At 46.0% G+C, this 25,935-nt stretch overlaps 1 protein-coding gene across 1 annotated transcript in view; it reads left to right on the forward strand.

The window, feature by feature from the left end:
• Positions 1-13,184: 13,184 nt before the first annotated feature.
• The window catches only part of FGF12 (fibroblast growth factor 12), a 219,112-nt gene continuing 206,361 nt past the window's right edge, over positions 13,185-25,935 (forward strand). Inside the window, exons 1-2 of the mRNA XM_054639616.2 lie at positions 13,185-13,334; positions 13,440-13,580. Of these exons, the coding sequence (XP_054495591.1) occupies positions 13,568-13,580 (13 nt within the window). The 5' untranslated portion in view covers positions 13,185-13,334; positions 13,440-13,567. The remainder of the gene's footprint in view (positions 13,335-13,439; positions 13,581-25,935) is intronic.

Consider the following 25,935-nt stretch of genomic DNA (forward strand, 5'->3'; position numbering starts at 1 on the left):
GTGTGTCCTCCAGGGCTCAGCCAGGGCAGTTTGGGTACAGGTGTGTCTGTGTCCTGCTCAGGTGGGTGCTTGGGGTTAGGGGCTGTTTGTTTGCCTTGCAGGGAGCCTGCTGTGAAGCCCAGGGTTTGCCCAGCTGGACCCTAAGGTCTCTTGATCAAATGAATTCAGTAGCTTGGGTATTTCCTTACTTGAGGAGTGTGCTGCCTGCAGGCTGGCCTAGGATTACCCCTGCCTGAAACACTTGCAGGAATGACTTCACTGACCCCAGGAGAGTGAGAGGCCTCAGCAGAGCACAGGTGTAGGTTTTAATGGCAATGCACAAGTGTCCTAGGCTGTATTATAAAAGCCCTTGCTCACTCCTTGAAGTCTTCAGATTTTTAAAAGCAGAAACTGTGTAATGCAGCCTGATTTTGGCCTTTGTTGTATTTTAAAGGCTGTAATTCCTCTCCATGCTAAACTACCTAATTTCTCTACCTTTCTTAAAGAAAGAAAACAATGGCCTGGGAAAGCAAAGTCCTGTTCTGGAGAAGTGTTGTTTAGACCACAATTCCTATCCTGTTATGGCTCTCCTTGCCTGTGAGCACAGCTGAGGGGTCTGGTTATGCTGTCTATCTCAGCTGATTCTAGACATGGAGATGAGAGCAGCTGCTATCATTTCTTACTGAAACACTCATGTGACTTATTTGAGGGTGTGGAGCCAAGGGACAGCTTCCCTATGGGTGACTGGTTAAAAATGCAAACAAAACTCCAAAGAAGCAAATCCACCAAGTGCTGGAGAGGCTCATTCTGCTGGCCCTGGAGTAAGAATTTCAGGCAGGTGTCTCAGCCAGGTGGTAGGTTCATTGTTGTTGCTCTCTGCATAGCCTGAGTAGTACATCAGTGCAAATGGGCAGAAATCAGAGTCCTCAATTTCAGAATTGTAATCAGAGACTATGAAAATAAAAGCTGCTACCTTCTTTTGCCTCTGCTCTCCCTTCTATGATGCTCCAACCACTGCCTTTACCTACCACTTTCCATTACAGGAGGTAAAATGGGAGTTTCTCTTTTCTGTATTCCAGCCTCTGGTTGACTGTGAAAACCAGATGGGAAAGGTGCTTATTGATCAACTTTTGTTTTACCTGATGGGTATAAGTGCATGATGAACATTCTCACCATAATTGTGCTCCCTTCTTGGTGTCTGACTCAGCCAGTTGCTGTTCTGTTTCCTATCCCTGATGCTTGGGGAATGAGGGCTGTTGATTTCTGTGTGGAGAGGAGCTAAATCAGCAGTGATTCTCTAGATCTTGTGCATTTTTGTAATTGCTGGAGGATGTGGTTATCCTGGGTAAAGAGTCATCATCCCTCACAGGAGATAAGGTTATTTCATGCAGCCATTTTTATTCTTGAAATGATAGTACCCTTTTACCTTTGAGATTTTTAACAATGCAGGGAGATAGTATTGCATGACCTTGCTTTTGGCAGTGAGTATGAACTGAAGGCAGGCAGCAATGTTTTCATTTGTTCTCAGCTCAACTTCTTCCTTCCCAGACCTCTTTTTCCTATTTGCCCTTGTAATTGGAGATAAGATGGACACACCCAGTTATGTAGCATCAGAAATGTAATCTAGACATCTCTTCCATGAAGCACGTTTCTAATGTGCCCTTCAAACAAGTCAGATGCCTACAGTCTATTTTCTGTGAGCTGCTTGGAAAAAATCTGAGCTGCAGCTATTGAGGGATACATGTCTGAGGGACACCTGGAGGTGTCTGATGTTCTCACAAAAACAGCACAATACTTCACAGAAAAGCAGCTTTGCTCAAGGACAGCTTTATCCCCTTCCTAAAAGGAGATCAAACTCTTCATAGGAGGGCAGGCAGGGGCCACTAGGGACTTTGATAAGGTGATGAAAGCCTCTAAGTGTTTCATGTTTTGAGCAGAACAGGAGTTCAGGCTGTGCAGATCATCAGAAGAGATTTTAAAATACCCTCTCATGCTGTCTGTGAACAATGGAGGACTAGGTGAAAGATCAGGTTTGCTTTCTGTCTTTGTGCCCAATCCAGGCCATTTTGTTATTGAACAAAAGCCCTGCTTGCTGTGTGATGAGAGCTAAGCAAGTTCAGATTCCCAAAGCTGGATCTTTTATTCAGAACATCACTGAGGTCCTGCCTTCTGTTCCAGATTGAGAAACTTGTAGAGCCATGGTCTTGGCTGAGAGGAAGCCAGACTGGGGGTGAGCAATTACATGCTGGTGATAAGCAAGAAATTTTGACAATTGTGATTTTGAAGTGCTCCAAGTATAAGACAATTCTTATTTCCAGGACTTGTCCCTATACTCAAGATCTCCCTCTCAGGAGGTTTCATGGCTGCCTACAAGCACATCTGTTATTTAGCAAGGCTAAGGCTGAGGAAATGGGGAGCCTGGAGGAGGGTCAAGGGAAGTATCCAAACCAAAAAAAGGTATTTGGGCAGTGCCATTGCTTTGAGACAGATGAAGTTGCATGTAGCTGCTCCTAACAGATGGGTTGAGAACTTGAAGCTTTATTAAAAACCCAAAGGTGTAGATTCTGAAGCCTGCAAATATACAGTGAGTTGTTCAGATAAATGATCACTCAGAAAATTCTGGTTGTGATGGTTCTGTGAGTTCTTGGAAACACACAAATTATGCAAATACTACTGCATTTGATTGAAATTGTGACTGTGTTCCTTAGGTTCCCCTCTGCACAAGTCTCTAGGGTGTCTGAATCCTTTAAGTGGTGAAAATGAGATGTAATGCTCTGGAATGCCCTGGCTGAGTGGTCAGTGAAATCCTGTGTTGTGAGGCCCAGTAATGCTGGGTTATCCAGATTAGACACTGCATCTGATTATCCTGCTGATAATCCTGCCCTCAGTAATTTAATTGGGATGGGGATTTCAAGGCCAGGATCAGGCAGAAATAATGGGTGATTGCCCCCTTGTACATCTATAGCAGTTGGAACTCCTTGTTTGTGGCAATATCTGTAATGCATTTAAATAAAGGAATGCGTGTGGTTGTGCTCTGTTGTCACTGGTATTGCAATGGGAGTCTCTGGTGTATCTCACAGTTTGTGAAGTTGGTTATCAAGTAGTTTGGGGGCTACAGAGATTCCTGCATTTACTTTCTTTTAATTCTCACGAAGTGCATGTGTGAGGGAGCTGTTATGTGATGCCAGCTTTGAACGATTTGGGATGGTAAAGACAATGACCCAGTCCAGTAAGAGGAACAGATGCTTTCAGCTGAGGCAGGACTCCTTGCCTACTCCTACAGGAGCGCTGGGTGAAGTGATCCATGTCCTGATCCCATCTCTGGCAAAGGCTCTCCCACTGTGGGTTGGGAAAGAAGCTGCCTGGGCATGTGTTGGTAGTAGTGCCTAAAAGGGGTGCTGTGTGCTTATAACTGAATTTGGGCCAAAAGGAAGGGGTTTAGTTCCTGACACCTGGAGCACCAGGTCCTACAGAGGAACTGGCACACAGTTTATTTATCTCCCCAAACCAGAAATTAATTACTGTGAGAGCCACCTAAACATGTGCATATGGGAATAAGAACTGCTAAATGAAAAATAAAGAGGCAACTTTTTTTCATGTACGAAATGAACCTGGCTTCAGTAGCTAAGCAGAGTGTTACTCAGGGATAATTGCACCTTAGCATTTGAGATAATGGGTGTGCTTGGAGCAGCTCCATGCACAACCGAGTGCCACAAGCTACACCGGGCTTTTACCGCGGTGCCTATATGCGATTTATCGAAAGGCGTTTGCGAAATGCCAATATCCATTTACACTACTCGGAGGGGTATCAAGCCTGTATCGTCCTGCGCAGCCCCGCGGCATCTCGAGGGCTGTTGAAGCGAGCCTGATGCTCGCTGGTGCGGAGCGGCCGCCGGCACCGGGAATTCCCCATCCCGCCGGGAGAGGGCGGCGGCGCCCGCGGGCCCGGGGGGAGCGGGGAGGTCCGAGGAGCGGAGCCGGGAGCGGGGCACGGTGGGCGGGATCCTTGGCCCGGAGCGGGGGCCCAGGGAGAGTGGGATGCCCGGTCCAGAGCGGGGGCCCATGGGGGGAGCGGGATCCCTGGCCTGGAGCGGGATGCCCGGCCCGGATCGGGGCCCCATGGGGAGCGGGATGCCCGGCCCTGAGCGGGATGCCCAGCCCGGAGCGGGACAGCCGCGGCACCAGGGCGCTGTGCTGTGCCTGGGGACCCTGGAGCGGTGGAAAGAGGACGGAGAGCAGGAGTTGGGGGGGGAAAAAAACCCCAAGAGGACAGAATGGGTGCTGCGGGAAAGGGAGGGATAGCAGGTGGCAGCGGGCAGGGAGAGGAGCTTTGCCTTCGTGTGGCAAGCGTGGCTCGTGTCTGTGTGCAGCTGCCGGGATTGCAGCGCTTGGCGCTCGTAGGAGGCCCGCACCGGGAGCGGGGGAAAAGCTTGGCTGGAGCTCGCAGCCGGGAATCTGCCTGGGAAGAGCCTGCAAGGGCCCGGGAGCTCCAGTTCAGCACCTCTCCTACCGGGGCTGGCACCTCAGAGTGCAGCTCTGACCCTTGCACTGAGGATGTTATTTTTCTGCTGACGTACTCGTGATGTGGGAAATCTTCAAGCTCAAGCATTGTTTCCAGCAAATGCTTTCAGTTTGGAGCCCTTTGACGGTCCTTTCTTGATGCTGACAGGAAAACGTCTTCCTCGGGAAAACAATTCCATTGCTTTTCTGCTTTTCCCACTTGCTGGCTTTTTTTTTTCCCTGCTCCCCCCACTTGGCTGTACATCCCATCACTTGGTGTTTCTAGGGCTCTCAGCCTTGACAATGCATCTTCTTGTTTCCTTGCTGTCAGTCCTCTTGTTTGCTGCAGCTGATCTCATCCTGAACCTCTTGTCCTCTCCACTGCAATGTGGCACTTGTTGATTCCCAGTGCTTTTTTGCTCTAACCTGGGCTTCTGCTCCTGTTACTTGGAGGGTCTCAGACTGTATTGGCATGCTGAGTGTGCGAAACTTTTTCAGTTTTGCCACCTTGCTGACTATATAGTTTTCCTTCTCTAGCTTTCTTGTTGGCATGGGATTCAGTCACAACTGGCTTCCTGCCACCTTGAGTCAGTCCAAACCTTCCTCCTCTGCCTTCATTTCTTTTTCTGACCAAAATCTCTTCTACATTTAAAAAGAAATGCAAGATGATATGCTCTTCTTTCTTGTCCTTGTCTCTTGGATGTGAGCACCAGCACCTTCTCCTGTCTTCCAGACTCCCTATATCTATTCCTATCCATGCTGTTATTCTTTCCCTTCAGCCCACCCTCTCTTCTGGCAGCTCTTCCTTAAAAAACAAACTTGCTATTCAAACCCCCACATGTTTCTCTAAATACTGCACCTTGACTTGCAAAGTGCCTCCATCAGCCAGCCCTTCTTTCCTCTCATGTCCTTACTCATATCACTTGGGATGTTACTCCTCTGTTCTTCCCTTCTCTCCCTGGACTGTTATCCACAAAGTTCCTTGGAGGATGCTGTTTTTCCCTTTGGCCTTTTCCAATCTAAATTTGTTCAAGTGTCCTATATCACTCTGTCCTTGGGCTCTTTCTCTCCTCCCTTTACATCTGATTTGACTGCTCTAATCCAAGCAGTAAATTGCCTTTGTGGCTGCATTGTCCCCTCTCCTCAGTCTGAGAACAGGAGGGGAGAGGAAGATCTGGAAGATCTCTGTGCAGATCCAGGTGTTTGCTTCAATCAGAGCTCTCCAGTGTCCCCTCACCTTCAGTCCATTCCTGCTTTTCCAGTGACAACTGTCATTGCTGTAAGGCCCTCAATGTGCATGTCACTTAACTTGAATATGGCACTGGAGTCTCAGGTCACAGCTATTTTAATGTATGTTTCTCCCACACCACACAGATCTTCACTGGCACCTTTTTCTTTTACTGACACAGTTTTTCCTTCTTGGTGAGAGTGATCCCAGGCTTCTTCTGTCTATGCTGAGTGTTGATTTCAAGGTGATCCCTTCCTTAGCCCAGAAGAAATATCTGGTGGAGTTGGTGTTCTACAAACCTGACCCCTAATGCAGCAAATACTGTAAACGTGCCCAGGGGATTGCTGGGTTTTTTTCCTCACCATTCAGTATCTGTGCAGCTGGTCCTCTGACAAAGAGAGGAATGTCCTCTTAGCACTGTTTGCTGAAGCTGCTGCTTGGTTCTGATATTTAAGTTTTAAAGGGTAACTGCTTTGACTAAGAAAGAGGAATATACTTTTTGCTCATCAGTCAGCTAAGAAATGCTGGGCAGAAAAGGCTAATTATGTGCAGTAGAAAAGAAAATTGTGGGAAATGGCAATAGTGATGGTATTTTGACCCTCCTGGAGATCAGCTTTGGGCAGGGGCAGGAGACTGTGCTCCTGGGCACCCTCTTAGCTGACTAAGCAGTTATGGCCAGCTCTGGTCTTCATGGCAGGTATGTAGCACTGACAGCTAAAAACCTCTGCTGTTCCAGGGCTTCTGGGCCACAGCAGGGAAAGGGTGGAAGATGGGCAGAGAAACAGGAGCCTTTCTAATCTCACCTGGGTGTTGAGTGCTTTCAGAACTTGGTTCTTGAAAATGCCTCTCAAACCCAGCTTGGACATCTCTCCTTGATGGGAAAATCAGCCTCTCACACTTGACATGTGTTAGGCTCTGTAGAATAAAGGAAGACTCTTCCCAGGAGCGTGTGGTTCTTCCAACTCAGGGCTGCACTTGCTGCAGTCTATTTGAACATCTAACAGGCAGCAGGTTACAAATGCTGCCCACGAGCTCAGTCTTGCTTCATCATTGCTGAAAGGCCTGCAACAGAGCAGAGATGGGGAACAGCTGTAGAGTGAACAAAATTGAAGTAACTTCCTGGCTACACTGAGTGCAATTCCAGATTCTTTCTTGAGTCTCCACTATTTTGTACATTTATATTTAACTGTTACTTTGAAAATGCTGCTGCAATCTTCAGAAAGAGAAGAGTTGTACTCACTTGCTGAGCTCCTTCTAAGCAGTCATGCTCTGCAAGGTTTGGGTTAAAGGCATGAGTTTTGGTTGTGCAGAGGGGTGAGGCAGCTGAACTCCCCAGGGAAGAGCTTCACTCCTAAGGACTCTTCTGCCATTCTTTCAGGTGAGAATGAATTCAGTTAGGATTGCCCTCTGCTTTTGTAATTTTCCCTTCTTCACTTGTCTTTGCCTTTTCGATTGTGCATCTCACTTTTATTTGAATTTCATTTCTCACTATTTGTCATGACACAGGCCAAGAGGAGTTTAAGCTTTGAACTGGTCCAGCCAAAAGGCTGTCAGTGGTGCTGGTATCAAGCAGTGCTTATCTGTCTCTTGTATTTGAACAAACTGAGTTTCAGCCTGAAATATCACAGACATCCAAGTCCCTGAGGCATGGAAAAGCTGCACTATGAATACACTGATGATAATAGTCCTGGCTCTGTGGGTTTTATTGCATTTGTTATTTTCTAACATTCTGGAAAACATAGCATTAAAATGAACAGGGTAAACACAGGCAAATGGAAGATGTTGGAGCTAGACAGGAGATGACTCTGTGCTCAAGGCTCTGTTGTCCCCTACATCAGGGTCACTGGAGCAGTCTGACACATGCTTAGGGTTTTGGGGGTTATCAGTTGGCATTGAACAGCCATCTTAGGGGCTATCTCAGGACTGTGGTGTCTGAGGGCAGAGATCCATGTTCTAGAAATGGCTCTTATGGGGTAGGAATAGGGCAAAGAAATTGCTTTCTGGGCCTTGGCAGAGGTCAGCTTGCTGTAATTTCTTGAAATAGCAGATAAAGATTGTCAATGCTACTCAGCTGATGGCTGTAAAATAGTAATGAGCAAATAATTTTTTTTTAATTGTAGGAAATAGATGTAGGCAAATAGGATTTTAAGGTGAATAGTCTATTGTCTGCAAGCATTCAAGCACCTGGCTCTTAGCAGGGCTGAGCTGACAGCAGGGAGCTCTTTCCTGCCTCTGCCCTGTAAAGTTTTTTTATCCTGCATAAATTCCAAATGCAGGTAATTACCTTTTCCAATCAAGTCAAAAAGGGACTAGAGCTTAAAGAGCTCCATTCAGCGGCAAATTTTCATGTTTTATCTACTTACATGAAATTCTTAAGCTTTTATAATGGTATAATAACCCAACTTCAGACACCTTCCTCCCTGTCCCCAACTGGTGAGGATCTGACAAAGTTATTTACTATACTGAGTAACCAGAAACCTGCAGTGGGGCTGAGAGTTAGCCCTGAAAGCACAAAGCATTTTGCTGCAAGGACTGAGAACAGCACCCACCTTCTATAGGTTTTGGTGAGCTTGGGGTGCTCAATATCTTACAGAAAACTAAAACTGGGAGTTGAGCTGTCTACCATTAAAATCAACACCAATACTCTTGTTAGTGTAAGTGGGTGTATACAGATGTTTATGAAGAATAGTAGCAGAAGAAAGCTGGTGCTCAGAAGGACCTTCCTGTGCCAATAACAGGATGGTTCCCCCATCTAGGATTGTCTTCCATAGTAATTTTTGATTTCGTTGCAAGTAATTGCAAAACCTCTCCCTTGTTTTGGTACTTTTGGGACATTAGTGTTTTTCCCTTTTTAATAAAATACTGACTAATTAATCTCAACAACATTTAATCAATAATTTTATGTAATTAAACTGTGAGCTGGCTCAAAGGTTGTGGCTTACTTTGGTCTTTATTTCACACATCAGCTCCTAATGCACTTCTTCTGCTTCTAGCAACTACTTGGGTGATGTAAGGAGGTGATGATGTAGTAATCATTTGTGTTTTGTTCATAATCAGAACTTATGTACATCATTCTCAGGGTGATGGATTAAAGTTTGTAAAAATGATTTTGTATTTTACTCTACCTATATTATTAAAAACTTATGGTCTCTGTTTACTCCTCTTTCCCTCCCCACTGTGTTCTTTGCTTTCTCAGTAGTGTTAGAGGTCCTTCCTGCTGCTGCTGTGTCATGGCCTACTTTCTTGGAACCTGCTGCTCTGGCTTGTGCTTATCTGAGCACAGCTCACGGCACGTGGACATCTTCTGAGCATGGTGTGGTACAGAGCTGCTTTCTTTTTCTGTCCTTAAGGAATCTGCTCTGCTGGCTGATGATGGTACCTAGCTAACAATGCCCATTGGTAGCTTTGGATAGATGCTTCAGAGGTCAAAAAAGGACTTTCAGAAGCACTTAGCTGATTCTTGCTTGCCATTGCAGCTGGCTTTGAGGTCAGACCCACTCTGAACCTCCAAGTTTGTAGTTACTTCTCCCTCTTGGCCAGAGCTCAGGGTAGTTCCTTTTTCATTGAGCTGTTCATTGCCTTTAAGAAACATGGTATTTAAACCTGGTGTAGGACAAATGCTATCCTGTTGCCTGCAGTGAGAGCAGCTCTGTCTCTGGCTGGGAACTCTTATTGGGTGCTGAAGTTGGCTTCTGGGCAATTTGGGAACAGGCTGAAACATTGGTACCTCAATCTGCTCTTTCTTGAAATGAAGGCAAAGCTGACTTGTGGCTGCTTTTGTGCAGAGCTTGCTATAGAAGCCAGTAGGTCACCTGGCCCTTGAGACTGTGCCTTTTTGCCTTTGTTTCTATTTTGGGTGGTCATCACCAGAAACTGGCACTGGGCAGGTGATATCCCAGCACTGGCAATCTGCTCCCTCCTGGCACTTCCAGCCCCATGCAGAAGTAGCCCATGTATGCGTGGCAGCATGTGTGGTTATCTGCACAGCCCTGCAGGCTGGCTGGTGTCTCTGCCCCTGGGAATGGAGGTTCCCTCTTAGAGAAGGAGGCTCTGTGCCAGGGCAGCAGATGGGCAGGAGCAGCAGCAGCTGGGACACCATGCATGATCATCATGTGGACTTACAATCTGCACCAATGCCAAAATGGCCACTTGTCTTTATCCTGTCTGTGGTCAGGGCTGTTTCTAAGCCATCAGCTTATGGAAAGGTGCAAGGGCAGGCAGTGGGCCTCCACCATCAAGGTATGGAGCAGCAGGCTCCTCGAGTGCTGAAGGCCCAGGAAACATTTCTATTTCTGTCTGGAGCAGCAAAGCTGAGCCCTTGCTGTTCCCTCTCACCTGTACAGGCTGAGCTCTTTGTGAACCTTGCCTCCAGCAGCAGGACCTTACACGTTGTCCTGCCACCTCTGGGAAGAGGGGGCAGCTCTCTGCTCTTCAGAGTGGGTCAGTCTGGTGGAGAGGGCAGGTCTTCAGCAGCACAGGCTGAGAAAAAGCCCAGCTGATCAAACAACAGGGCAAGTGGCCATGAAGAAACCCTGTGTTTGCAGCCCCACAAAAACCACTCAGGACTAAGATCAAGAGGGAGGAACTCTGCCTTTCCCAAGTAGCCATCTCCTTGCCATGACAGGGGCCAAGGATATGCTGAGGCATTTTGGGAGAGCAGGGTCTGCACAAGGTGGCTTGTGCTTGGACTGAGCCACTTTGTTGATTGTGATTCCAGGTTACTCCCAAAGCTTGAGCATGTGAAGGAAGCCGCCCTGGCAGGCCTGTGGGCTCAGGACAGCAGAGCAGTGCTTCAAAGGGGGCTCTTCCATCTTGGCTGAAGGGTGTGAGTAGGAAGGATTCCAGGCTCAGCACAACTGCACCTCCTGAGTGCTGCAATGCTTTCTCCTGCTGTGGTTTGGGGAAGAACTTGATGCACTACTGAGATGCCATTAATGTGTGTGGTGTTATTTGATGCTTGATACTTGCAAAGCCAGAGTAGGCTCAGACTTTCCTGAGGGACTAAAGGAGAAACAGTGATCTAACTTGAGCTGGTCCAGCTTGCTTGAAACTTTAATGCAGGAAGTACTTTAATGTAGAATGGAGCACAGGCAATATTGTATTTCTCTCTACTGATAAGTAATTTGAAAGATGACCTGTAAATAGCAGGGGAGGGAAAATATTCACTGGATTTATTCCCTTGAATTTGCTTCTTTGCATTGAGGAGAGAAGCCTCGAAGGAGCAAAGGGAGAGACTTCTCTCTTCAAGCTGGCTTTTTAAGAACGTGAATCTTAAGGCCTTGTGATGGTTTCATGATTTGGAAGTGAAATTGTCATGTCCTAGATGTGACCCAGAAACCTCTGATAAACTGTGATTGAAAATTGAATGTGTGGATTAACGGGTTTGGATGCTCTGCTTGATCTATGTTTCTACCCTCTGTTACCTCAAAGGAAGAAATACTTCACATCTCAAAAACAAAACGTTAATTTCGCCTTGCTCTGCAAAAGTGAAACCTCTGAACAGCTAATTAATGTCTCCCTCCTTTGACAGGACCTCCACAAAAACCCCAAACCTCAACCTACCTTCACCAGTGGGGAGCATATTATGGCTGATCCTGTCAGGACACTGGAAAAATATACATTTCCTCTATTTGGGAAACTTGGTCTCCATGTATTCTGCTGACAAGCAGTGGGGCTCAGCTTGATGCCTTCAGCTAGGAACTGTTGCACAGCTTTCTCAGTGGAGCTGAGTTATTGATGGCTGTTAGCTTTCCAGGGAGTGCACAGCCTTGAAATGAGGCTCTTGGTTCATTGGTCCAGTGCCTGCTATTACAAATGGTGCCTCAGATTGTGCTCTTGGTAAACAGCCTGGCTGTACCTTAAAAGTTAGGGTATTTCTTTGCCTTCTCTTCCGTCTGTTGAAAGTTGTTCTTGAACTTGGATGCCAGGAACTTTAATGTCCTTTGAGATTTTGCCTGATGTTTACTTTGTGGGAGTTGATTATTTGAATCCAAGAGTTATAAAAAACTGGCTGAGGAGTTGTGGAGCACTCTCGTGTATAATCTGATTGTATTTTGAAATGTTAGTGAGGACTAATAGACCTTGAATGAGTCATTGTTTCATTGCTTTTCAGAAAAAGCACACAGATTGACCCTGGAAGTGTAGTTGAGTCAGTTTTGCATTGATGGTGGGTAAAGATATAGCAACAGGGAAATAGGATCCCACATCAGTCAAAGAAAGAATTGATGATTTGACTAGAAGGTCAAAGTAAACGTCTGTTGCATCTTCAGTTTCTAAGTCTGTTTCATCAGTTCTCTATAGCACAGTTTGACTCACAGCTTGCCTACAGTACCTGACTATTCAGTTCTGAAATTAAAAAAACCCTAATGTCATTCATCACAATAGTGTAGGACCTAATAAATGGATAGGAGCCAGTTAAAATGTGAATTTTATGTGCTGCGTCTTCATCCTGGGCTAACAAACTGTTTCTAACTTAAGTTCCCTGGCACCTTGTGGGGTGGCAGCTGAGATTGGAGCAGGTGCTGCTCTGAACTGCCTGGGCTGTGTGCTAAGGGGGAATGATGTGTGCAGTGTTCACCTCCAAAACCAAATTCAGGGTTTGGCTTTGGGATGTGAATGCCCCTAGGTAGTGTCTGCAGGATGGTTTGCAGTAGCTCAGGATGAGAGACCATGTAATTACTGAGTGTTTCGCCAGTCCTAGGTAAGAAGGGAAGATATGAACACCAGGATATATACAGTGGTATAAGTAAAAGAGAGGAGTTAATGTTCCTGTATTTAGAAACTTACATTGTGCTGGAGCCATCTATCCTCTATTTGTGTAGCTCCCAGGATGCCATGAGCTGCTTTTTCAGTAGCACAAATCATAAACACAGAACTGGGTTTTACCATCCCCATTGCGCAAAAGTTAAAAATCTGAAAAAAAACTTAAGAGGTAATTCCAGTGTGGAGAAACTTTCTAACAGGGATGAACTCTTTGTTCTCCAAAAAAAAAAAAAAAGTGACTTGATCCTGGTATGAATGTTTTATCAACTTATTAGCAGGTGACTGCTTATTTTATTAATGAGTTGTTGGAGGATGAGTGAAATCCAGTGGCTGGATGCAAAGGTGGAAAAGCATAAACTAACCAAGAGGTGGATGTTTTATGAATCAGCATAATTAATCTTGAAACAACACATCCAGGGAAGGCCTGAACCTGAGACCGGGCGTCTCCTGAGAGCTCCTCTCCGAGTCTGCAGGTGTGCGGGCTCAGCCTGGTGCAGGATCAGGGAGGCTGGGGCCGAGCGGAGCGCTCTCCCTGACCCGCCCGGCGTGGGTGTTGTGGTCTGGGGGTTTGCGGGGCACACCTGCGGGACCGGCCGCGCTCCTGCAGCGCGGTGCCCGGCCCGGAGGCTCCGCCGGCGCTGTCCGCGGCCGCGCTGAGCACCCGAGCGCTGCCGCTCTCCGTGCGCGGCCGGTGCCGGAGCCGCGCAGGGTGCGCGGATCCCGCAGCCGGGCCCGGCGGTGCCGCGGTGCGGGGGCGGGGCGCGGGGCGCGGGCGGGGCGCGCATGCGGGCGGTGCCAGGCAGCGCGGCGGGCCGGGAGCCACTCGCCCCCGCAGCACCGCTCGGCCAGGGACAGCTCCCGCCAGGTAACGCGCGCTCCCCCCGCGCCCAGCCCCGCTCCCCGCGCCGCGGGGCCGGGGGGGCCCGGCCGCTCACGCCGTCCCCCCCGCCGCTTGCTTGCTTGCTTGCAGCTCCGGGGCTGTGACAGCGCCGTCCCCACCGCGGAGCGAGGCAGCGGCGGCCGGCTCTGCCCGCCGGGCTCTCGGCTGAGGAGGGTGCGCGTCTTCCCGCAACTTGCCGGCGCTCGCAAGGCTCCGCGATGGAAGGGAAAGGTGGGTCGGGCGCGGGGGGGCGGCGGCGGAAGGACCGCAGTGGCCGGGCTGGTGCGGGGCCGGGCGGCCGAGGCTGCCGCTGTGCTGGGGACATTGCAGCACCCGCGGGGAGCGGGCGGCAGGCGCGTCCCTGCCGATCCCGCGGGCTGCTCGGCCCGCTGCCCACGGAGTGAGGGGAGAGGCGGCTGGTTTTGTAAATTTATTTTCCTTTAGGGCGAGACAGATGTTAGTTAGTGATTTGTTTTCTTAATGCTAAGGATTTGCATAATAAATATGAGGTCTGTCCCATGATTTTTAGCCAGTCAGCAACGGGGAGGTTTTTAACAGATGAAAAGCGTTTTATGATTAGAATGGGTTTGAAAAAAAGAAATCTCATTTTTCTTTTTTTCTGAAACGAGATCGGGCTATAGAGCTCTGCCCTCGTTACACTGCATATTTAATACATCAGAACATCCTGATAGATTGGAAGAAATGCAATGAGTATTGTGCTATTGAACTGTCCACCCTAGAAAGAGGAGATAATTAAATCTTGCCTGGCTAGCTTGTGTGTTTGCATACGGAGATATCTCATCCACATATATCCCTTCAGGTTGAGCATATGCATTTTGTTTCCATACATAGCTGTGTGGTCCTGCACACTTATTCACCTATCCACCTCTACAATTGCATTGGAAATCACACATTCAACTGGTACGTGAACTCAAAGCCTGTACGTGTTAATTGCCAAGGAAGTACTGATGGTAAGTCAGTCCATGCAGAGGAAAGGCGAGTTGCCATTCCCACCCAACGTAGCTGCCAGCTCTCCTGCACAACACAAATCTGTGAGCAGTTTAATTGATAGTGATCAGGGCAGTGGGGCAATATGGACTATATTAATTCAAGGAAAATTATGGTAGACTTGTATAACACAATACTACATACCTTCCAGGGAGACGAGCAAGCTATATTTAAACCCCAGGTTTATTTTTGTAACTATCTTGTCAATCAGGGCTATAGTTCTCCTGTGTGGGAATATCTGATTATATGCTGATTAAGGAAGGAAGCTATTTCAATCATAAGGAGGCAGTATGTCCTATAAAGTACAGTTTCTTGTGGGCAGTGATCAATAAACATACCAGGGCTTGGGGAACACGTAAGTACCTCTTAAGAAGGCGTATCTGCGAAGACTTTACTTAAATTAAAAAGCTCACAGCAGTCATGTTAGCCCTAGAGGTATTTTTTGTACTCTCCATGCTATTTTCACAGTTAACCTGAGATGGCCACCTTTGCCTTTTGAATGTCCTGTTGGTACTTGCCTTGATGAGAAACAAATGGACTGTGACTTTAGGATAACACACTGCGTGCCTTGTCATGCACTACAGGGGCAGGCAAAAGGCTCTCCGTGGAACTTCAGATGGAGCTCGTGTAGCCGGAGGAGTTATGCAGGGAGCAGGAAGGAAACATCTGCAATAAAACAAGGATCCAGGTAGCTGGTGGCAAAAGCACCTCCAGAAGGAGGGTTGCCCAACTCCTATCCTGTGCAAACAGTGACTGTTACGCTGCAGTTGCTGCCTGAATTGGCAGTGAGTGTCTGCTGAGGCAGGTTTTGGGGCTGCTGGTACTGGTGTTTATGGGCTCCACAGCAGTCCATGTTTCTGGGTGCTTGGCTTTGGTGGAAGGGCTAGTGGGAATGAGGCATGCCCAAGAGTCAATACTCATTTTGATGCAAAAAAAATTCAGAGCAGTTTGCTGTTACTAGAGATTTTCCTTCATGGGGTAGAGGAAGGGAACAAATACTCTCTGGGTTTCCTCTATCTGTGTAAAAAGAAGGGCTGTGTAGAGCAACCCAGCAGAAATCAAGGTACCAAAATGGGACAGGTCCAAAGTAGGGTTGACCATAAAGGAAATGCACAAGGAACTTTGGCATCTCAATGAATAAATGAGAAGGCAAAGGAAGTCTTCTCACGGCAGGGCTCCAGTTGTGTTGGCACTGAAGTAGTTTTTGTGACCTGGGTAGTGTTGGAGTGGCACAAGAAGGCCTGTGGTGCACAGGATCACAGAGCAGTTTTGTGTAGGTGTACAGTGAGGCACAATGCAGGACATCTCCCCGGAGGAAAGGTGTGAGCCAGACTAAACTCTTCACATCTTCAGGTTTTGAGTCTAATCCTGGATGGATTTGCAGCTGCATTGCCTGACTATGCACTGGTTTACATTTTGTTTTCATTACTAACCAGGCCTCTGCATTGCCAGTCCTCTGTTAGGAGATTGTTGCTTGCAGATGATGCTTCTCCAAAGTCATCTCTTGCTTTTTAAATGCTTCCTCCTGCAGCCTTTCACCCACCTCTCCAGTCTTCCTCAGTGCAAATCTCAGAACATCTCCAACTCAGTGTTGTGCAGATACTGAGGAAGAGTGTGTGCTATATTAAGCAACATAAAGTCTGTTTAAGAAAACCTGCCGTCTGGTCCCTGAATTCAGCTATCCCTGGTGAATGCTGTGGACATTTCTGCACAGGATTTGCCATCAGTAGAACTTGGTTGTCTGAATATGGCTGGGGCTGGTGCCTTGCAAAGCCTGCAGTCTGCAGTAAAAAATGGGCTAAAGAACCATCTCTGGCACTGCTTAGAGCAGCCATAACTGATTTCACTGGTTGGGCTTACTCATGAGAATGAGGGGAGAAAGACATATCCTAGTTTTTGTGCAGTGGGATGTGGGACTAAGGACTTTACTGTTGGGAATGTAGCAGTAAGAGTACAAGCCAAGAGGGCTCTGTTGAGGTTTGAGGAGGTGGTGCAGCCTGCCTGTGCCATCTTCCAGCAGACAAAGCTGGCTAGAGCCAAACGTCTCTATCTCCTCACCATGCCTAAAAAATAAATAACACTCTATGGAGCTGCAAAGTTACCAACACATCTTGGTGATCTAAAAGTAGCATTTGGCCTCATCTAACTTACAGCTTCTCTGACTCTGTTCTGCACATTCACCGTCTCCAAACCTTTTGCAGAAGTAAGGAGCTTAAAAGTTGTAGCTGTTCCCAAAGCTCATTAGGCAGTGGGGGATGCAGGGCACCGTGGGTGAGAGCTCTGTTTTGCATCTGCTACCTGATCCCTGTTCTCTGAATCTCGCCACTACAGCAGTTCCTGTGGGCTGCAGCAGTAAGCGATACCACACCAGGCATCCCGGGAGCTGGGCTTTGCCAAAGCTAACAATAGTTTATGTGGAGGTTAAAGAATACTTGGTCACTTGCCAGATTCTTCAGTCACAGTTAGAAAGATGCTTAGCAGAGGAAGGAACGTCATGCAGTGATGTTCAGACTCGGAGGCCGGAGAAGAAATCAGCCGAACAAGAGTCAAGCTGCACAGTGTGGAATGGATCCCCGGGCATCTGGATGGAGTACAGAGGGACTGCAGGCTGGCCTTGCAGCAGGGACAGCTCCCCTCCTCTGAAGGTGCAGTATCCCTTTCTGTACTCCTGAAAACTCAGAAATCACATTCTCCCTCACTGCTAGAAAACACAGATTACTACTTTTATCTTGCTGGAGGTGGGGATTGGGGTCCTGATGTGTCAATGTTGTATGGGGGGCAGGGCCTGGCTGCCTGCCTGAACCTTCCTCAGGGGCCCAGCCAGTTCTTGGTGCTCTCTGCTATCCCTGGAAGTCAGTGCTGGGCACTGGTGGCTCTGGGGTGGCTGGGCAGGCTGCCTTCAGCACAGGATGCGTGCTGTTAGCTGGGAAATACAGCAGGACTTGTTCTTGTCAGATGGTCTATGGGGACAGCAAAGTGAAGGCATGCTAGCTGAGATGTGGAGATGCTCTTGTCAGTCCCCTGAGCCATGGTCCTGCCCTGCTGGAGAGACATTCTCCATGCAGTAGGTCTGCCCACAGGACTCCCATCCTTGTGCTCAGGGGGCTGTGTGGGAGAAGCCAGGGAACCTGTCCTTGCAGCTCTCTTCTGCTCAGGGTCCCAAAGCAGCAGGCTTTGAGGAGATGTCTGCAGAAGACATCTCTGCAGTGTGGCTGTCCTAGGCAGATGCTGCCACAGTAGTGCTACCTGAGTCATGTTCTCTTCCCAGTCACAATGCTGGGAGCAGGATTTTTGCTAATGTAGAAAAGCCACAATGCTGCTGTTCATAGACATGGGATGTTCAGGCCTTTAAGTGGAAGGCCTTAAGCAGTAAGATCCCATTTACTCAGAGCACAGAGTTCCCCTTCCTGGGACTGGCAAACAGGTCTGAGCTCTTTGCATTGTGCTGTCTTGTGGGTATGAGAATGGGCAGAGTGGTTTGAACCATCTTGTCCCACCAGAGGTGCTCTGAAGCCTCCTTGGCCAGCCCCCAGCATTGTGGGCCTGCTTCCTCTGTGCATGCTATGCTGTAAAGGACAGAATCTTCACCTTGAAGAACTTGTGATCAAAACCCAACAAGAGCCAGTGAATGTTAGGAGTGAAGACAGGCTTTGTGGACAAGGTGAGAGAGGGTGGCAAGTGAGAACATGCAGTTCTGGAGGTTACTGTGCACTGTTCCCACCTCTGTGGCTCTCTTCAACAATCAAAGGAAAGATCTTAAAGATCCAAGACATAGTTCATGTCCTGAAGCTGTCCGAGATGCTTATGTCAAACTGTACCCCATAATACACCTTCCTGACCTGTCCTGTGTTTGTTGGAGGTGAGTCTGCAGCACATACTGTCACGTGTGTTGGAGTAGTGCAGATTGCTTGGGCGAGTCTGGGTCCCACAAGACTCCTTAGGTGCTTGTTTGTAATGCAAACAAAATAGTGGCACAGTTACTTTTGTTACAAAACTGTTTTCTATTTCAGGGAGTGCTTGCACCTCTGTCAAGATGGTCAGAGGCTCCTCTGAGCAGTGCATTTTGCACAGAGGAGGCAGCTCCATGTTCTCAGCCTTTGCAGTGATGTGCTGGGTGAGATCCAGGGCATGCCACTGAGGCCACAGTTCTCAAACTGGCTGCTTGAAGTTTGACACAGGGAAGCATATTTGGGGAGGTAAATAAATGGCCTGATCTTTTTTTGCTCGCTCCCCCATGCCCCAGGCTGTGCATTTCAATGTAGGTACCAGCTTTGTGTGTAGCAGGGGAGCACTTTGATTGCCTGACCTTATCACCTTATCCCTGAGGCTGGAGTGGGGTGCTGTGAGAGACTACTTTGGTGCTGTGCTTCAGACTCCACCAAAAGAGGAGGGGAATGTCAGGCACTAAGTTAGCACTGCAGTCTTGCTTTTCTTTAATGCATTCCAGAAAGGGAGAAAAATGTCTTTTCCCATTGCTTTAGAAATCAACAAAAATATGACTGTCCTGGGAGGGCTCAAAGATAAGAGCTTGGGTTGCTGTGTGGCTCTTGCAAAATGAGCCAACCTTGGCTATTTGCTGCCACTTAGAAGAGCAGGTAGGTGTCCAATACCTTTATCAACCATCATTTGATAGCTGCTGAAATACTGTGGGTGGGCAACTGCAGCTTCTGAATGAGAAGGGTGATCCAAGCCAATCTGATGCTGAGGGAAGTAGATATGGTACCCCAGGAAGCATTTGAGCTCCAGCAGGCCTCTAACATGCTAACATGCTCAAGCAGGTAACCAGGGGGAAAAGTAAGTGGCCATGCTCATCGTCCTCCATACCAACAAACCCACCATGTTACTAAACAAAGGTGGGAGGAGGACCCTATTAATAGTCTTAAATCTTAGAAAAATTGATTCAAGACTTGGTCATCAAGCTCTTATGAAAATACCCAAATCCTTCAACCCTTTTCCACAAGCTACATGGGAACTGTGGATGTTGCTTTTGGACTGAATGAAATGCGAGAGTAATTGAAAGTAATTTTTTTTAATGCATTCAGTTGTTCTGACATACCATTTATACCCAGAATGGCTGGAGGCATAATCTGTGGATACTTTGAGTAATGACCTGCATACAGCTGTTTCATTCCTAGGTCACATGGGATCCAGAAATTTTTAAAAAATGTGATTTTTTTTTTTTTGGTAAGCTTTTTTTTTTTTGAGGCTTAGCTTACCAGAAGATTTTCGTTATTTGTTTTATCTTTCCCTCTCTATCTACTCAGCTATTCAAATCTTGTCTGAATTGCACTCATTTTTAATGTGCCATAAAACTTGATATGCAAGAGCTAGTTATTTAGGGAGAATTGCAGAAACTATTTTAGTCTGTGTGTTTTGACCTATAAATGAGGTAACATTATTAATTTTTACATGCAAATCATGGTGTTTATTAGCATGGTAAAAGGCAATTTGACAATGAAAAATATTCCTGATGGGTATAGTAATTAATGCTTTCACTCAAATTGTAAAGACTTTAATAATGCTGTTATGCTTAAAATGATTGAAGAAAAAGTTGACTATTTTCCTGTCAGTGATACAAGGATGTTTCCTTTTAATATAACTCCTGTATCCCTGCCTTTTCAAAGAGTTCTTTATAGTCAATAAGACTACAAATCACCAGGCTAATTCATTGAGTTTCTTCTCTCAGGTCTTGGGTTTGGATGAACCTTATGATTCGATACTTCTGTGGGGACGCACATTGAAAGCTCTGGCTTTTCTCTTCAGATTGAATTAAGCCATTTCTGGTGTCGTCATGTTTCAGTAGGGATCTTGTGGCTGGGGATGATGGCTGCTCCGTGGAGCGATCCTGCGGCGCGCGCGGCCGAGGGAGGCTGTGTGTGCATCAGGATGTGCACTTGGAGAGGAGAACTAAGGCGTTTCTGCTTGCTATTTTTAATAGCATGTGCAAAGCAAGAAATCAGGGAAGCATGGAACAGCATTTCTAATTTGGAAAGCTGTGGTTTTTTTTTTTCCTTGAGCTGTGCTTCTTCCTTCTGTGTTTCATCCCCCCCACTGGAGGCTGGCTTAAGGCTGGCTTTATCTGCCATCAGCCTTCAATAGGTAAGGTTAATTTGCTGAATGTAGCTACTTGGATTTTCTTCATAAATCCTCCAGAAGTGCTGAATTTCTTATTGGTATAATGAGGGAAAGTTGCTTTCCTTCTCAGTCACTGGGAATGTATTATTAATGCAAAACCACTTTCCTGGCATTTAATGCTATTTCCAAAAGAGGCTGACAAGCAGGAAGGCCTCTTCATGTTGACTGAGGCCCATCTGGTCACTGAGAGTTGTATGCAATGCTTACTCCAATGCAAAGTGCTATCATTGGTTATTTTTCTCTCCAAGTCCAGGCAGACAAGTTTATTGGTAGGATGGGTGTGCTTGAGTGTTGTGATACCACTATGCAAGCAGCTGTGGAACTGGAGACCCTGAAGGATCTTCAGTTGATGTTGGTCTCTAACAAGACCCAACTGAGGAGCTTGAATTCTGTGGTTCCAGATTCTGGACCTCACCTCTTCCTCCTCTTACTGGCACTCTGGTCTCTACTTCTTCTCATTCTGTGTTTATCATTACTTGGGCCATTGAGGAGCAGGATCCAGATGTGGTGGTTGTTTGGCTGTTGATTTTTTTGGGGTGGAGTGGAATTACAGGGGTCTGTACAGTTTGAAAGATCAAACCTGTATGAAATTGAGCAGAGTGAAATAAAGTTCTTCTTTGAAGGACAGCCCTCAGAGCTTCATCCTTTATTGATGTGCAGTCCTGAATATATATTTTGGGGGAGCACTTCAGTGAGTATGAAATTTGTTATGGATATTTTGCAGCGGTGGCTTTAGAAAGGTAAGAAACAAACACCAGTGTATTCCACATATCCAGAATTATTGTTTCATCATAGATATTATTTTAAGATTCACTTTAGTTTTCTGATTTTTTTCAAGGAGAACACATAGAGTATGAATTAATTCTCTGCTTGAGAATCTTTGCACACACTGTGCTTGCTATGATGTGGAAATGTTCATTTCTCTGCCCCTTTAGAATGGCTCTGAAGTCAGTCTTATACATGCTAGTGGCTCTACCATACTGTAAGTGACAGAGGAACAGCAGTAATGCCAAAATGAGGAAAAATGTAGAATCCAGCACCTTTCAGTAAATGGAGGGGAAAAAAAAGTTAATTATACATGAAGGGAGACTTGGATTTCCTAATTTGATACTAACAAGCCATTGCAGCATAACTGGGTTGACAGTAGAATAAGCTTCCTCAGCAAGACCTGCTTTTTATATTTCCAGCTTATTTGATCTCTTTGAAGGCTGAATCTGAGCTTTTGAGATATTTTCTGGCCTTGAATTCACATTCCCTTTTAGTATTGACCAGCGCTCCTGTTATTCTGAGACTGCCCGTTAACTGGTGCCATACATTATCAAATAATTGCATTGACAAAGTCATCTGTTAATTTTTAAACTTGTTATTCCTATCAGTGTGCCCAGTGGAGAAATATCATACTGTAAATTATAACCATTTTGTTGCAATATGAGAAGTGCTGGGGGAATCAGCAGAGAAGTTTAAAAATTACTGTCCCGTGTCTCCTCTTCCAGTCAAGATTTTAAATGAAGTACGTGGAGCTGTTCTTGATTTGCAGTGGTGAGGTAAAGGCCTCATTTGATCAGTAGGCAAAGGCCAGGTCTCTAATGCTTTACTGAACTGAAAACAAAGGAAATAATACTGATGATATGGTGTGAGACCTATTTAACTGCCTTTAGACCTCAGCTATTAACTATTGAAGAACTAGTAAAGGCTTGAAGAAGTCATTTTGTATTGGTTCAAGGGAATAGTAAACTAACAAACATTTGTGGCTTATTTACCTTTTACTTTCTTCCAGCCACTTTGAAGGCAATTTACTTTATTGGTACAAATTATATAGCCTTGATGCATTTGTGTTAGCAGCTGCTATTAAAATTGCTACGTGGTATCACAGAAGGGGTATTGAGGACAGCTAAAGGTGATACAAAACTTTATCATCAGAAGGATGAAAAGACACTTTATTATTAGAAATCTACAGTTCTTATAGAAACAATGGTCAACCTAAGACCTGATTGGCCTTTAGGAATCTTCTCTTATACTTTTGGGGAACTCTGAATGGTACACTCTGGAGAACCATATCTATAAACAGTGGTTACAGAAAGAGAGATAATTGTTTGAATTCTTTTCTCTAAGCTTCTACACAGCTTCCCAGGATTTTCCTGGGAGAACCATGTCTCTTCCTATTCAGAAGATATGTCATTACTACAATGTAGTATCTTCAACAGTCAGGTTATCCACCCCATCTTAAAAATGACTATGAATTACACTTACAACAAGTGGCTCTGTGCTGAGACATGGCTCTGCCATTGCTACTGAACATAGTGCTGGATATCTAGATTTACCTGTCAGTTTTATTTGCATGATTCATCTCTCAGTAACATGCATTGCAGGCTCTCAGACCTAAATGGTGCTTTTAGTGCATTCCCCTCTCAAAAAATATCAACATCCAGGAACAGCAAGACTTTGTGGGGTTTTTTGTTTGTTTCTTTAAAAAAGGGAAAATAAAGGCACTAGGGATGAATTTCTCACCTCCTTTGATTAGAAGGTTCCCAGAAATAGTGAGGACAAGCCTGACATACTAAAGCATACAGCCGTGGGCAGTATACAGAGACAAAGAACAGAGTGTGTTTAAAATCTTAATTATTTATAGTAAGAAAATACTGGTTTTGGTTAAATTGTCCCTTCTGTGGCATCACCCTAAGGTTGATGACAGCAGATCTGAGTGCAGAGTTTAGCCTCCTTCTCTGCTGTCTGTGAAATGGAGACCAGGGCATTGAGGCTGATGCTGAGCTTTGCATGCAGGGGGATCTTCTAGTGCAAGCAGTGCTCTGTGCTGTGCTAGTCAGCCAAACAGTGGGGATTTTGGGGTGGATGGCCCATGATAGACATACTGCTGTATACATGAAAACACAGGCAGGTCCTTTTTTATTTAAAGATTTTCAGGAGCAGTGAATTCAGAAGAGTCTCACTGAATCTCAGCACTGTTAAAGCTGGCATTGCCACCACTGAAATGTATTTATGCTCATGTGAACTCATGCTCAGCAATCTCAAAGGCAGGGCTGTTACTGTATTCCTGAAGTCAGCTTTATCACCCAGAAGCTGCATGGTGATTTGGTAATCCAAACCAAACAGAGCATGTCCTGACTGTGGCTCCTGCTGATTTTGAAAGTAGCTGTGGTGGGCAGTTGGCTTGGAGAAAATTGGACCATGTAGGTGGATATCTCCCATCTGAGTGCCTCCCTGGTACCTTCAGGTCAGTTCTGTAAGTTGGCTTTGGCTTGGAGCCTGCCCATGGCACCCAGCAGATGTGCCTGGGCCTCTGTCCTCTCTCCTCACATGTGTTAGGACTTTGTGCTCTGAGGAGTCCCTGCCTTTGGACAGTCCCTCTCCTCAGTGTCTGGGACATCAGCCTTGGGAGGAGTCAGTGTTCTAGCAAAGCCTAAGGCAGGACATTTTGGGCTGTTGTCTGTCTGTCAGGAACAGTCTTCTCCCTTCTGTTTGCAATGAAGCTGCCTAAAAATCAGATCTATTTTGCAGGAAATCCAATTTTCTGAAATTTCCCTGCTGAACTGGATTAGACTCAATAGTTCCCTTACCATCCAGGCCAGGCAGGGGCTTCCTGAAATCTGCACTTTCTGATGGATCTTTCCTTAGATTCACAACAGTTTGTCAGCACCTGTGGTAGTATAAACAGCACAAATGACAGTGAACTCATGTTTTGTAAGCTAAACAATTTTACTGTGTGCTGTTTTTGGAAGGAGGTATCACAATAGCCAGTCTTACAGATTTCTGAGGGATTGGGGATTTCATGGGATGCTTTTAAGGCCTTTCCAGGTGGAGGTACATATGGACCATAAAGCTTTATCAGTGTTTTTAGCTTTTGTACTGTTTCCCTAATCAACTTTACACATCTTCTAGCTGTTGAAGTATGGAGCTTAAGTTGTTGGGAAAAATGGTTGTTTCCAGGTTTCAATTTCATCTTCCTTTGTAAAAGAGACACGGTGCTGTTTGCCAGCAAGGAAAGGTACATCATCAGAAAAGCCTGTGTATTCTTCTCTTCAAAAATAGTGAATTTCATTTCTAAATAACATGTTAGTTTGAAGTTGTTTTGAAATTTTTTCCTCTGGGGGAAAATATTATTAATTACTGTTATTAATACTATTAACAAACAGTAATGGGTTATTGAAAGCTTTAAAACTAACTTTTTCCTTAGGGTTTCCCAGGACAGTTCAACAGAACTGATCTCTAAATTGCAAGTGTTACAATTGACTCTATCACATGTTTCTGTGCAGAAGGTCCCAGCTGCAAATGTTCTGCCCATTGTTTGCCAATGGTTATTGGCTCAAATGTCATGCAAGGCCATGTGAAATGGTGTAGTTCCATGAAGATGTGACCTCATCTGGATAGATTATCTTGTAGCTTTACCAAAAAAGCACCATTCAAACCACATTGTGCTGTCTTGGTTTATGAACTATGTGGCTTTCCCCCCATGTCCCAGAATAGCCCCAGCTGGCACTGATGGCTATGGACTCCATACATTTATAGTGGTGCTGCTTGGTCCCAGAAATAGTGACCAAGGTGGCCATCAGCCAATGGCTGCTGAATGCCCTGAGTGTAATGAATTGAAAATCTCATGTACCTCCTTGAGGGGAAAATACAATCAGCTTGTCTCTAATTATGACCCCAGATAATGATGGAGCAATCCAGAAATATCACAGCATGGGCAGTGAACTCGGTGAACTTGCTTTATATTAGACAAACCTGGATGGGTCTGATATTGGATCCTTCTTTTTTGCTGAAAGACATATTGGACTGTCAGTTCTGTTCCTGGAAGGGCTAATTACAGCTACATGAGGCAATAAATCAGCTCCTGCTCCTCTGGAAAAGAAACCCCTTGGCTCTCAGCTCAACCCATGCTGGCAAAAAAGCGTGGGGATGGAGAGCCAGAGTTTTACACAGCTGTGCCAAGTTCAATACACCAGTTTTTAAATCACTTGGGTTCAGCCCCTTATGTCTGTATTCCATAAAGAAAGAATGGCTACAGAGCTCTGGTTAGTGGAGTTACTGTGCATGGGGACTGACTTTGGCTCTGGATTTAGGCTGAGGCTGGCTGGACAGTACGTGTTGATGTTTGCTCTGGGGTTGAGGTCTTCGTTATCTTATGTAGGAGTAATATCAGGAACCCAACGTGGCTTTAGTGTTAGATCAGTGCTGATCTGAGACCTTGCCTGGGCAGCATTTACAATTTGGGAGTAGCTGGATCCAGCTCTTGATGTTGTGTTGTTGGCTGGAGAGCTCTGGGAGCTTTGGGAAAATCATCTTTACAGTCATAAGGAAGAGGATAGTGCAGAGCAGCAGAACTCTTGGGTTAAATTCTACCTCTGAATTGTTAAAATTGTTGAAATTGCTTTTAAATATTCTGTGCTGCTCAGTGGAATGAAGATTGGTGCATAATGCAGCCCTG

Source organism: Agelaius phoeniceus, chromosome 10 (assembly GCF_051311805.1).
Source record: "Agelaius phoeniceus isolate bAgePho1 chromosome 10, bAgePho1.hap1, whole genome shotgun sequence".
Taxonomy (NCBI): Eukaryota; Metazoa; Chordata; class Aves; order Passeriformes; family Icteridae; genus Agelaius; species Agelaius phoeniceus.